Below are 14,238 nucleotides of genomic sequence, written 5' to 3'. Positions count from 1 at the left end.
ATATTAAGTAAATATTTAATATGAGAGCTAGAGTACAATGAGAGAATACATGTTCATCAGACAAAATATAGCTAATTTAGGGCCTGATCCTGCTAAGTGCGCAGCATCCTCAATTGCCTTTGAATTCAGCCTAACAGATTGGGTCTTTAGAAAAAGAAAAATAGAACTAAAGTGCATCTGCATTAGTTAGGGCATATCTACACAGCCAGTGTTATTTTGGAATAACATCAGTTATTCTGAAATAATGCATTGTACGTCCACACAGCAAGCCCATTATTTTTAAATACATTGAAAATAATAGGCTTCTTACTCTGACTTCTGTAAACCTCATTGTATGAGGAGTAAAGGAAGTCAGAGGAAAAGTGCTCTATTCTGAAGTAAGTGCTATATAGCTGTGCCCAAATTTGAAATAAGCTATTTTGACTTAAACTATGCAATTAGCCCTGCTACGTAGACATGTCCTCAAATAGTAAGAGAAAGAACTGTGATTGCTTTTCCCTAGGAAGTGTACAGCATTCTGACATTGCTATCAAGTTGTTATGCTGCCGATAAAGTCACTTTGATTTTAAATTTGGAATGTAACAAGAATCATGTATATTAATATCTTTGAAAATCCCATTATGTGACCCCATTTTCCTATGCTAAATAGAGAATATCTGGTAAAATTACTCATACTCAAGAAAGTTCAATAGCTATCAACAGGGCTCGCCGAACCGCAGTGAGCCCCGCTAGCCAGCCATGCTGTCCAGCGATTTGCGCATGCGCAGATCGTTCTGCACATGCACATGCACAGATCGCCCAAACCCGGCTCTTCCAGGTTGCAATCTACTCACCACGGGCAAGCAGATTGCATTATTTGTCGAGCCCTGGCAATCAAAACAAAGCAGTAAAATGCTCATATTAACATCAAATTGACCAATCCCCTGTTAAAAGGAAATATTGTGTAGTTATCTTTAAGGCTTTAGGGTTCACACATCCACACACCTCTCTCACATGAGGGAAGGGGAGATTGACCAACCTGACCCTCCTTGCCCTCCACCTTCATGCATGGCTGGATCCCAATGGTTGCTCCATCTCTGCTAGTACTTGGTACCCCCTGAGGCAAGATGTCGCAAGGCACACAGGTCACATGCCCCTCTCCCCAGATTCTGCCAGGATTCATGCCAGAATGTGACCAACATTTGCTTCTCAGTCCTGTGTCAGAGGGAAGGACAAGACTTGCTTACAGCCATGGAGGTTGGGGGTGAAGGGATAACCTGGCCTATATCTTCGTAGTGCTCACCTTTTCCCCAAACCCTGCTCTCCAGTGGCTGGAAGCAGCTTGTCCCTTCCTGCTTACAGTGTCAAAAAGTAATTAATATCTGCAGGCTACTGCTAGCCACAGACATAACCCAATCATTTCCTGTCTTCCACCTACAGCATTGGCAGGAAGGTGTTAAGCCCTAAGGATGTGTTGTGCACCAGATCTCATGGAACGTGACTGCTAGAACTTCTGTAAAACCAGCCTAGAAAGATGGCTCAGCAGGGGAAGATGTCTAGGGGACAGATCAGCTCTGTGCTCCCCTGTTGGAGTGGTGGGTGTGATGGGTGAACAGGGTGCTAAGCCCCTACCCAAAGAGCTGCTGTGAAGCCTCCAGGGTTGGGGCATGAATAGAGTGGAAATTACTTTACCTCCCTCACCCCATCACTTCACAGCTTAGAGGAGGTAATGAGGCTTCCCCATACCAGGGCTGTACAAGCTAGCATGTGCAGAGGTCAGTTCCTGGCCAGGGGTCCAGGCTGGAGGCAGTATGGGTAAGAAGGAAACTGCTAGTCAGGCTACTGGTTAGCTGAGCACTCTGACCAGGGGCTAGTTTTCTGCTCAGTGCTGGGAGTGGGATGAATTGGAAGAACAGCATGGTTGGAGGGGATGAAGGAGCAAAGCAGGTATAGAATAGCAAGAGGACAACCATGTAAAGGACCAATGTGTAGGCAGGAGAAGTGACACGTAATCAGCCATTGCATACAGCTTGCCCCACACTCACCAGCTATCCTAGCCCCAAGTGCTGGCCTGAAATGGGATGGAGGAGGGGGTGGACAAGACTCCTTGCTGCCCCCCTGTGGCCATTCTACAGTTTAACTATCCCTCCTACCAGACCCTGCCCTTTCCATTTTATGAGAAACAATCAAATTACAGGCACATCCCATTGTCCTGGCATAACCAAACCCTTACCTTGCTTTAAGTTATGATAAGAGGAAGCTCCATATCAAGTTTGGTGGTCCTAGAACTTATAGCTTATAGAGGAGTTCTTGAACAAATGGATTCACAGACAGACAGAGGCATATTTCTTAAATATATAGTAAAATTTTCTTCCGTAATATGACACAGGAAAGAACTTTAACTATACAATAAGGCCCAAGTATATTAAGGCTACAAAACAGTATCTGATCATTTAATTTATAAAGTATGTAGATGACATCATGAGCTTTCATGGGCACAGCCCACTTCTTCAGACAACCTGAGACGGGGGGAAGGGATTCTAGACATCCAACATTCCAGTCATCAGAAGAAGTGGACTGTACCCACGAAAGCTCATGATACTACAGTATCTACATATTTTGTTAGTCTTTAAAGTGCTACCAGACTATTTGTTGTTTTTTAAGTTACAGACTAACTCAGCAACCCCTCCGAAGCTTTTGATAATTTATAGTCATTTGTCTCAAAATTAGTTTTCAAAACTAAAAGGTTTGACATTATTAGAGGGTTGCACACTTCGTTGTTAACCCAACTAACACCTTACCCCACTGCTGCAGGGCTCCAGGGCCCCCCGTTCTTGTCATAACTCTGGCAATTTTAATGAAAATGGGAACTCTGGATTTTAGTGAAAAATCAGGCTTTTCTAGGTTTCCAATTTGCATGAAAATCAATAGAGTTCTGAACAGAGTGTGTGGGAGCAGAGAGGGTGAGAGCCTGTCAGGAGTGGAAGATAGTGGTAAATGAGAGTAGACCTGGCCAGAATGGGCCTGAGAGGCTCTCCTGAAGGGCACAGAGATTTTGAATGCCACTAAAATTGAGCTCACTGAGGCTGTCTACACTGCAGGGTTTTTGCGTAAGAAGCTTTTTGTGGAAGAGATCTTCCGCAAAAACTTCTTGTGTAAACGCATGTCCATACCTCAAAAGCGCATCACTAAAGTGATGTGCTTTTGTGCAAGAGAGCGTCCACGTGGCATGGACACCCTTGCACAAGAAAGTTCTGATGGCCATTCTGTGAATGGCCATCAGAGCACCTGTGCTTTTTTGTGATAGGCTCTTTTTGCGCAAGAAACCCCTGTTGAGCATCCACACACGCACACCTTTTTCTGCAAGAACTCTTGCGCAAAAAGGAGTTATTTCTCGTGGGGGAAAGGAATAACTCTACTAGCCAAAGCCCTCTGTCCTGTCGATTTACTGTACTTTGTTTTGCACAAAAACGTGCTTGAGGTGTGGATGCACTACAGGTTTTTGCACAACAACCCAGTAGTGCAGACATAGCCTGAGTACCCATTTAGTGCTGCTAGCAGAGCAAGCTCTCTGGTGCCCTAATAATAATCCCTGCCCTCTAGCCCTACCCAACCCTCATCAGGCATTGTCAGTTTTCCCAGTTCTCACCCAAATTAAGAGAAACTGAAGTGGATGGGCAAGAAGCCTGCCTATAGTAGGATCTAGTCAGAATGGGGACAAAAGACTTGAATACAGGGGCAGTCCAGAGTTTGGGAGTGAGGAACTCAGCTGGAGGAAAGAGCTGCCTGGAATGGTGTGAGGAGCCCATCAGTCCTATTCTCACCCTAATCCCTAAGGCTGAGGTAGGTCACTGCTACATCCTTATATCCAGTGTGTTCCTTCTCCACTCCCTTAGGCCAGTAAGATCAATGCCTCATCTTTGTAGCCAGAGTGGTGCTGCTCCCCTCCCACAGATCTTTGTTAGATCAGTCCCTCACGCATGTATTCTAAATGAATGTGATTTTAGTGGAAATCAGGATTTTTCAGTTACCCAATCTTCACCAACTGAAGCTTACACCATTCTGTCCATTGAGGTCTTGACTATTCCCTTGAAATATTGGAATTCACCAGATGTGGCTTTAAAAAGTTACCCTCACATAGACAAAGAATTGCTATTGAGTGTATGAGCTTGCTTCACTTGGCCAAAAAGAGGTCCAAGAAAAGACATGGTATGTTAGATACAATTTACAGTTCAGAGACAAACCTTTTTACAGCTTTTACATGAAGTACAGCTTGAACCTCTCTAGTCTGGTATCCGTGGCACCTGACCATTGCCAAATCAGAGAATTTGCTGAATCATGGGAGATCAAAATTGTCTAGCAGCATTACCAAAACTTCCACTGCTTACTTGGCAAGAGATGGCCAGTGTATTGACATTAAAAATGTTCTATTTAACTTTACATTAATGCACATATAGCACATATGTGAGAGAGCTCAGAGATTAAAAGAGCCAAAGTGGGTCCAATCATAAACAAAAAACAATGCCAAATTCATTGGCCATGGGCTGACACCAAATCTGACCCATAAGATTTTGTGCCAAGAACCTGATCTACGTAACAGCAGACGCTATGAAGGCATGATAAGAAATTTGTGCAGTATAAATAATTTTGAAGGGCAGCATTTCCGATTGTTACACTATAGCATCTGTGGGACTAATTTCAGGTCAGAGCTGTATTAACTTTTTAAAAGCTAATGTTTTTCCCTAGCTATGCTGAACTTCTTTTAGCCAAAGACAAGTGGAGAACTGAACCAAGATGGATAGCCATTCTTATGACACCTCTCTGATTCTATACAGTAGGCATCTGGGGAGCATAAATTACTCAGGAGAAAGTAAGTTGGTGGTCTAACCCATTCTTAGCCAGCTGAATAAGTTACACTAGGAGCTTCAAAAATCACAAGAATGGAACCTTAAATTATTTCTATATATCTGAATAACTTGTAAGGAGCATGACCTTGGAATACTGCCCATTTTAGCCCATATTTTAGAATGCACTGCAAAAATTATAGTACGGGAGTTGAATGTTTCATTACTTAAAATTAAAATATAATCCATACAACAGACCTGAATTTTTGACTTTATTCATCTACTTATTTTGAAGTAGATCTCTATACTAAGGATGTTGGATATCATATGGTGTAATTGAATAGTCATGTAACCACATGAAATCTCATCAGTTACACAACTATTCGATAGTCCCGGGGGTGGAGCCAGCAGCCAGAGCACTCCTGGCCGCACTCCCAGGGAGCCCCCTACCAGCCTATGCAGCTGCCTCTGTATCAGTTTAAAAACCAGCTCCATGTGCAGATGAACTACCTGCTACCCCATGCTGCTGCCTCAGATACACGCCCCACGAGCTCTCCCCGGACAGAGGCTGGTATGGCAGCAGCCCGCAGACCAGGCTTGCCTGGGAGGCAGAGCAGCCTCTGTCCGCAGGGAGCTCAGACTACACATTGACATCCCTACTTTGTACCTCAGTGCTAAACTGATGGCACCTTATATTTGAAATATTCAGTTACAAAATAACTAAATACTGATCTTTTGTCTTGAAGGTCAGCAACAAGTCCTTCCCTATTTTATGAGATTTTGAAAGGTTTAGATACAATTCTGAAACATACATGAAATAAAGGCCTGTAGCTACAAGCGGGGGTGCAACTAAAAGTTTAATTTTAGTGTTTGGCCACATCCCAGAAACAAAATTTGTCCAAAGCTATACTAGAAGCTGAACAATGGATATAATCAGAACAACAAACTTTTACTAAACTGAAGTTGTAAGAATTACAAAACATTCACCTTTCTGACTTTATAGTCCCCTGTATTATTTGTTCTTCGTCTGAATTCTCCCCCCTCTCCTCTTTGTCACCCTAATTTACTTTTTTGACAAATTATCCCTACTTTCTTCTGTTTCCCTACCTCCTCAGCCTAAATTTCCCACCAGTCTTGCATGACAAAAAGAAATGGCTGATCTGATCACAAAGCTAAGGAGAAAAAGAGGTGCAGCTGAAACTGTATTGAGCTGAAACTGATCCAATTCTTTATTCAAAGCTATCTTTCAATACAGTCCTATTTATAAGCAAGCCTCAATTTTATGTTTTCTGAGACTACAAAAAAGGCTATTGTGAGTCAACTTTAAAGCAAAGATTTAGTTGGAAAATAGCACAGCCTGCCATGTGTACAAGTAAATGGAAGAATAATTATTAGACACAAGGTGGGTGAGGTAATATCTTTTATTGCACCAACTTCTGTTGGTGAGAGAGACAAGCATTTGAGCTTACAGAGAGACTTGTGTAACATGGCTACAAGAGCACTGCATAGAATAATAGTGCAATTTTCCAATGGGAAAATTTTTAATTTGCACATTTTGAATACATGTAAACACAGTAAAAATAGGATACTATAAAGAACAGAATGTCCCACTGGCTCAAGAGTTTCATTTAAAACATACTGAAGCAAATTAGCTTGTCTTAAGGGGAATGACAATTTGATTTCATGCCACTTCCACTTTTTCAAACATTTGCTGCATGAGAATAAAGAATAGTTAATCATAAACCTACCAACGGATCTAAAATCACTATGTATATATCTTTTGCTATATTTATAACACATGTGGTCGTGAAAACCAGCACAAACTACTATTTACCAGCCATAGTATAAACTGCAAACAGTTATAAAAATGACTTTTGTCTCCATTTGTGGGTGTCAATAAGCTCCTCCCATACCAAAGACATGTTATCTTCACACCAACATACTTTAAACCAGTGGTTCTTATCCTTACTGCAGTCTGCATCCCTTGGTTCTCAAAATATGTTTTCACACCTCTTATTAAAAGTTGTTGTAAGTAGGTCAGTTTAAAACCTAAGATATATCATAAAAATCTGGCATGTCTCGCACCCCCAGAAAGGGCATCTCACACCCGGAAGGAGTACATGCACCTCAGGTTAAGAACTACGGCTTTAAAAACGGAACAAAAAATTAACTTTATACATCCACATTCACACACTCTAGGACAAAATATGAAGGGGAACTGGAGGGTACACAATTTTATTTTGGCACTTATTTGAGAAGATGAAAACATACTTATTCTGCACTCATCCCAAACTCATGGCAGTAAATAGAGGCACATTGAAATCACCACACTGGACCAGATGCTGTAGTTGGAAAGTTATTAGACTATGTATAGTGACTTCAAGCCAGTGAAATATTCATAAGCCATTGTAGAATTTTGACCTTAGATGTTGTTTTATTTTCAGTATTTCTTACCTTTTGGATTTCTTCTGGTAATGCATGCATTGGAATATGTCGATCCATGGTGTACCAAAATTCAGGCTCCTATGATGCAAAGCCACACAAAACTAGTGTAGATTAAATGGTCAGAATTCATTTAACAAATAAGAGACAATTTTGAGCAGTATTTTGAGAGGAGTTGCATGTATACTTTTTTCTATTTTATTTCAATCCTAATCGAGGCTTCATCATTTTTTACAATTTGATGAAACAATAGGACACATGCCATATATAGCCCCATTCTCTCATGTCCTCCTACAGCTTAAAGCTGCGTTTCTCAAACTATGGGTCCGGGGGGGGGGGGGGGGGTCATGAGCAACTTGGAGGGGGGTTGCGGTATCACAAAGTTTGAGAACCCCTGGTTTAAAGGATCTACCTCCAAGATAGTCTGTGCTCTTGCTTAAGTTAATGTAATTTACATCACCCAGGGCAGGTTTTCACTTGTCATGCTGGAGATCAACATTCTGGTGTTCAATTTTGCAGCATCGTAGTCATGAGGAGTAAGGGAAGCCAATGGGAGTGTCTGCTCCCAACAGCCTCCCACATTGTGGACAACACCAAGTTCAGCTTAAGGTAAGACCAGTCCAGCTATGTATTCCATGTAGCTGGAGTTGCGTACCTTAAACCAACCTTTCAGATCTAGTGTAGACCAGACCTCAGGGGTATAAAATAGCCACCTCCCTGAGCGACACAAATTACATCCATTTAAGTGCTGTTGACACAAGTGCTTACGTCAGCAGGAGGCACTCGCCCACTAACGTAGCTTCCACCTCTCACTGAGGTGCAATAATTGTGCCAATGGGAGAGCAGCTCCTCCAGTGTCGCGCTTCTGGTGTAGGCAGCACACACGTGAGAATGATTCCACTGGCGCTCTGGTCTCTTTTCCCCTCTGAATTTAAGAAAGAAACTTCCGATGAAATTGGAAACTGTCCGCTATTGAAACGCGTCCCTTCACATTCCACCAACACCATTCTCCGCTCTGCTCGTAGACACTCTCAAATGAGAGAAGAATCCAGCGCACGGACTTCCGCGCAGCCCCGTGGGCATAAGCAACGTTTGCCCCAGCGAGGTCAGCAGACACGGCAGAGGGGGAATGCAGAAGAGCATCTGGCCCAGCGGCGCTGCACGAGCCAGAGCCCAGCCCTGCTGCGGGGCTTTGCCAGAGCTGGGCGCGCGGGAGCAGGATTCGGTCACTGACTGGGGGGGGGGGAGGCAGCATTGAGCCCCGCGGGGACAGTGCTGGGACCAGCACCAGTTGGCGCCGCCTGTTGGCAGCGTAAGGCCACTGGTGAGCGAAGGCTGCCTCGGAGGCTGACTGAGCTGGGGCTGCTTCCCCGCCGGCCTAGTCTCGGGCTGTGCGCACGCGCCTTGGCACCGGCCGGTCCGTACAGCGGGGCCCTGGTGAGGCGGTTCGGCCCGACACCGAACAGGGTCTACGGCCCCCAGGGGAGACGGAGCGACCGGCCGCTAAGAGGAGCCGCGGGGACAGGGAGCCCCGGAACCTGCAGGGAGTTGGGAGGGGGGAAGGGATGGGATTTTTCTTACCTCGGCGTCCCTCGCGCTGCCAGGGGGACTCCAACGGCGTCTCTCGTAACCATGGCAACTGCGCAACAATGAGGCACGTCACGACGTGTCAGTTGACGTAAGAGTCACGTGCCTGGAGAAAGCGAAGCCTGATGGCTGGGGTGAGGGAGCTGTAGCACACCCTGAGCAGGGGAAGCAGTGGGGATGGGGGTTCTAAGGGGTGTATGTAGTCACGTGATCTAGCAGGTCACAGGTAGGCTCCCTCATGTTGTAACAACTCAACCTGCTGCTAACTCATGTAAAAAATTGCAACCCTCCCTCCCTTCACTAGGAGTTTAACCTAATCAGCTGATAATAAGGAAGAGGAGAGGGGCAAGAGGATGCAACTGTGTACAGCCGCTGTGCACTCTGCAGACTCATTGGAGGATAGTCCATAGACAACCTGTACTGCTATCAAAACAAATGTGCAACACTTAATGCATTTTATTTTTTGTGTGCTTTATAGTAAAACAAAATGTTGGGTTTGTACAGTACTTCTAATAATAAAAGTAATGGTGCAGCAAAACACAACAATCATTGTATATGATCACTTGAGTCATTGATAAGTATACATTTTAAACTTGTTTTATTGAGTGAAAAAAAAATGTTAACCAGGACATAGGAATTTACCCGTGCTATCCAAAACTCCAATCTTTATCTTCCACTGGAACAGGCACAAGAAGGATAGACAAAACTTCACTCTTCTAATAGGCCCCTCTAATAATTGAGTACAACTGCTATTATTGTTGTTCTACAGCAGTGGTAGGCTATAATTTTCCAGGGGGGGGGCACAATGATTTATGGTACATGGTCCTGGGTCTGCTTCACCCCTAAAAGGGGGGGGGGACCTAGGATGGAAGGGGCAGGGCTAAGGACTAGCCTTCCCGCAGAGTTGTCTGGGGCTGGAAGCTTTGTATTAAAAACACAGGAGAAGGCTCCTGGATCCCAGCCCCACTGCTACCGCATTGCCTGGCAGCCACCCAAAGTAGCTGTGACTATTTAAAGTGCTCACAGCTTCAACCCCTGCCGGGATAACATTGTGAGTAGGAGTTGGGAGCCATTTTAAAAGGATCTGGCTGCCTGAGAAACTGCCTGGAAATTTGGTGGCATGGGCAGGAGTCTGTAAGTAGCACCCAGATGTAATCTGCAGGCCAGATCAAAGTGTTAGGTGGCCTGAAGCTGGCCCCCCAGGTCCCATCTTGCCCAGACCCATTCTACAGAGATTTGCAGAGAGCCTCTGCCACAGAATTGCAATTGAATGTAAAATTAGTATTTTACTGTTGCTCCCAGGGATGGGAGGGGACCTATGCCATCTCAAGCATCTGCTACTTTAGAATTTGCCATATTGCTGCATAATGGATTGTGGTGACCTAGATTCCACTCCTTAATCCATGCTGTGACCAAGAGATCAATTTAGCATTAGTAGTCAACAACTGGAGAAGCGGTATATTCAGGCCCACCAGGATAGTGTGAACAGAAAGAGGATAACCAGCTGACTACCTATCCAGTTTTATTGAAAATAGAAAATCCTGATTTCACTTGAGCTGTCTGTGACCCTAGAATTGACTCTAAAGCCTGGGTCAATCTCTATAAACTAGGACATCTGTTCACCCTCTATATGAACTGTCTGGCTTGCCAGCCCTGAAAGAAATCTGTTAAGAGTTTACAGTAGAGCAGCAAAAGAATTAATTAATTAAAGAAAGATATGAGAATCAGAGTAGGAGTATTTATTATGACTCACTCTGTTGAATTCATTTCATATTTTACACTCTCTTTTCATCAGTGTTGTTTTATGTGCAGCCTCCCAAATCTATACCAAGGCCAGAAATCTGGGGCTTCTTATTTTATTGTGTCTCATAAGCCTTGCCACAACAAGCCATACATTTAGTTCATACACTGGTGAAATTGTTTTATTTTGTTGGGTTTTTTTTATTAAACAGCTATGGTCAATCAGATCTTTTGTCTAGGTCCTGCACTCAGTGAACCCATGGAGTTCTCTGGTACTGCAGATGAGGCTTTGACCACAGAACATCCTCCTGGCCTCCTGACTCTGCATCTTTAAAGATGTTCATTTCCTAAGCCACATACAATACTGCCCTTTCATTTTTAAACTATGAGGCTACGTCTACACTGGCCCCTTCTCCGGAAGAGGCATGCTAATTTCTAACTTTGGAATAGGGAAATCTGCGGGGGATTTAAATATCCCCCGCGGGATTTAAATAAACATGGCCGCCGCTTTTTTTCCTGCTTGGGGAAAAGCCGGAAAAGAGTGTCCAGACTGGCGCGATCCTCTGGAATAAAGCCCTTTTCCGGAGGATCTCTTATTCCTACTTTCAAGTAGGACCTAGACAAGTAGGAATAAGAGATCCTCCGGAAAAGGGCTTTATTCCGGAGGATCGCGCCAGTCTGGACGCTCTTTTCCGGCTTTTCCCCAAGCCGGAAGAAAAGCGGCGGCCATGTTTATTTAAATCCCACGGGGGATATTTAAATCCCCCACGGATTTCCCTATTCCAAAGTTAGAAATTAGCATGCCTCTTCCGGAGAAGGGGCCAGTGTAGACTTAGCCTGATAGTTAAATGAGATAAATTGTCCTAGCAGAGGTTCAATAGGCCCCGCGCCCTGGGCCCCGCAAAACTCTCATCCACCCCTGAATGCAAGGATGGGAACCTTTTTTGGATTGGGTGCTGCTGACCCACAGAAAGATCAATCGCGGGCCACATACAAGTGAGAAGCAAAAAAGAAAAACCAAACCCTCACTGACCTGGCCCCTCACAGAGAAGGAGAAAGTCACTCCTAATATTCCCTTTGCATACCAGAGCCTGGGGGCCCCAGGCTAGTAGATTTTGTGTGCTCCAGCGAGATGGTGGGACATGGAAGGAGCAGAAACCGCAGTGCAGGCTCCGCAGGGGATGGCCAGATCCAGGCAAGCCAGCGGCTACATCCGGCCCTTGGGCCTTAGGTTCCACACCCGCTTTAGTGAAAACATGGTATGCGATGAAATGTGCTAGAATTCTGAACTGAAAAAGTCTAGCAGCTAGCATCCTGCAATGAACAAAAATCAAAAAGACAATCCTAGTACAATATTACTGATCAAACTAATTTCATTTGTGTGTGGCGTATTCACTACTTGTTAATTCTACATATTTCTATATGAAAGAGAAGAGTTATACATAGCACAAAACAAGCTGTATTAAACAACTGCACTAAAGAAACATTAAGGTTTAAACCAACTCTGGATGGTGAATTATATGGGCCTGTGATGCTGAGGGCCCAGCTCTACTAAAATTCAGGGCTGGGTCTCTCCCCTGGCCCCCACCTGCCGCTTCTGTGTGCTTCCTCTCAGTTCCACTTGCTGCCCCTAGGCAATTTAAAATGGTGCAGGGGCCCCTGCTCCTACTACCAATAGCACAGTGGTGCTAGAAAGGCTTCCTGCTGCTTGCTCTACTCAGCTGCTGCATGTCCCTGGGGAAGGGGAGGGGTTCCACATGCTGACTCTGCCCTGAGTGCCCATGGCAGCAGCATGCAGAGACTCCTACCTCCCCGCCAAGAGTCATTGCCAGAGAGGAGTTCCCCAAGTAAGCACCCACCCCTCTCCCCCACCCACCTTCAAGAGCCTGCACCCCAGCTCCTCTCCTGCTTCCAAATTCCCCCCGCACCTCCCACCCCCACATCCCTTCCAGTCCTCAATCTCCCTCCCAGAGCCTGCACCCTCTTCCCCTCCAGTGCCCCAGCCCAGAGTCTGCACCCAGCACCCAGACTCCATTTCAGAGTCTGTACCCCAGACCCCCTTCTATACCCACATTCCCTCCTAAAGGCTGACCCCTTGCCCCCTTCTGCACCCAAACTCTGTCCCAGAGTCTGCATTCCTCTCCCCACTCAAACACTCTTCCAGAACCTTAGTGGGGAGGGATTTGAGGTGGAGGAAGTGTGTGGTCTCTGGGCACTCCCAAAATTTCCTAATAAATATCTTAAAGCGTCTATAGCCCACTTCACTGCCAGTGCTTCCTTTTCTATTGTGGAATAGTTCTGTTCTCGTGGGAAGAGCTTACGGCTCATATATACCACTGGGTGCTCCCGCCCCTCCGCCTGCTGGGACAAAACCGCCCCTAAGCCCCTCTCTGAGGCATCAGTCTGCAGCAGAAAGGGTTTCGAGAAGTCAGGATGTAACAAGATGGGGGGCTTTAGTAAGTTTGTCTTTCAGGGTCCTGAAGGCCCTCTCGCACTCTGCTGACCACTGTACTTTATTTGGCTAGGTGTTTTTAGTGAGGTCTGATAATGGCGCAGCGATATTCGATAAACCAGGTATAAGCCGGCAATAATATCCTGCTAGACCCAAAAACTGCATACCTGTTTTTTTTGTTTTGGGTGTCTTACATTCCCGCAGGGCTTCTACCTTGTCTATTAGTGGTCGTGCTGTCCCCTGTCCGATGGTGTAGACTAAGTAGGTCACTTCCCGGCGGCCCAGCTGACATTTTCACAGATTGGCTGTCAGGCCGGCCTTGTTCAGGGTCTCCAATACTGCTTCTAAGTGTTGTAGATGTGTCTCCCATGTCAGACTATAGATCACCACATTGTCCATGTAGGCAGCCGCGTAGGGGTGGTGGGGCCATAACAATTGGTCCATCAATCGCCGGAATGTGGCCGTGGCCCCATGAAGTCCAAATGGCATGGTCACGAATTGAAACAGGCCAAAGGGGGTGGGGAAGGCAGTTTTTTCCTTGGAGGCTGGCGTCAGGGGAATCTGCCAATACCCTTTTATCATGTCTAGGATGGAAAAGTATTCCATCTGCCCGAGCTGGTCCAGTAACTCCTCGGCTCGAGGCATCGGGTAGGTGTCAAACCGCGAGATGGCGTTAACTTTGCGGAAATCAATGCAAAAGCGCATCATCCCATCCGGTTTTGGGACGAGAACAATTGGGCTCCTCCATTCACTGCGGGACTCCTACACAACTCCCAACTCTAACATCATCTGGAGTTCCTTCTGGGCCATTTCCCACATCTTTCTGGGTAGGGGCCGAAGTTGGCCTCGTACTTTATGGCCCGGACGGGTAGCGATATGGTGGTATATTGCGCTGGTCCAGTTGGGCTGAGTGGAGAAAAACTGTGTGAATCCCTGGATGACCTGCTGTAATTCGTTCCACTGTACTGGACTCAGTTCCTCACTCACAGTGACCTGAGCAGGTCCCTGGAAGTCTTCTACTGCAGGCCCCAGTTCTGGATCCAGGGGATACGGAGTGACTAGTAGTCCTTCGGCTGTTTTCCATTTCTTCAGGAAGTTGATATGTTATATTCGTACCTCTTTCCTCCTTCCGGGTAACCTCACCTTGTAATCTACAGCCCCTATTCGCTGTACCACCTCAAAGGGGTCTTGCCA

At 45.6% G+C, this 14,238-nt stretch overlaps 1 protein-coding gene across 9 annotated transcripts in view; it reads right to left on the bottom strand.

The window, feature by feature from the left end:
• LEKR1 (leucine, glutamate and lysine rich 1) overlaps positions 1 to 8,971 on the bottom strand; it is a 144,222-nt gene extending 135,251 nt beyond the window's left edge. For 2 of the 9 annotated variants that reach the window (XM_006123470.4, XM_075937767.1), the window contains exons 1-3: positions 8,847 to 8,970; positions 8,034 to 8,190; positions 7,278 to 7,346 (exon numbers count right to left, since the gene is read on the bottom strand). In XM_006123470.4, the coding sequence (XP_006123532.2) occupies positions 7,278 to 7,346; positions 8,034 to 8,190; positions 8,847 to 8,899 (279 nt within the window). In that variant the 5' untranslated portion in view covers positions 8,900 to 8,970. The other 7 variants (XM_075937768.1, XM_075937766.1, XM_075937765.1 and 4 more) reach the window with 7 other exon arrangements.
• Positions 8,972 to 14,238: the final 5,267 nt, after the last annotated feature.

Source organism: Pelodiscus sinensis, chromosome 10, assembly GCF_049634645.1.
Source record: "Pelodiscus sinensis isolate JC-2024 chromosome 10, ASM4963464v1, whole genome shotgun sequence".
Lineage (NCBI taxonomy): Eukaryota > Metazoa > Chordata > Testudines > Trionychidae > Pelodiscus > Pelodiscus sinensis.
This window is presented reverse-complemented; position numbering and strand designations above follow the sequence as displayed.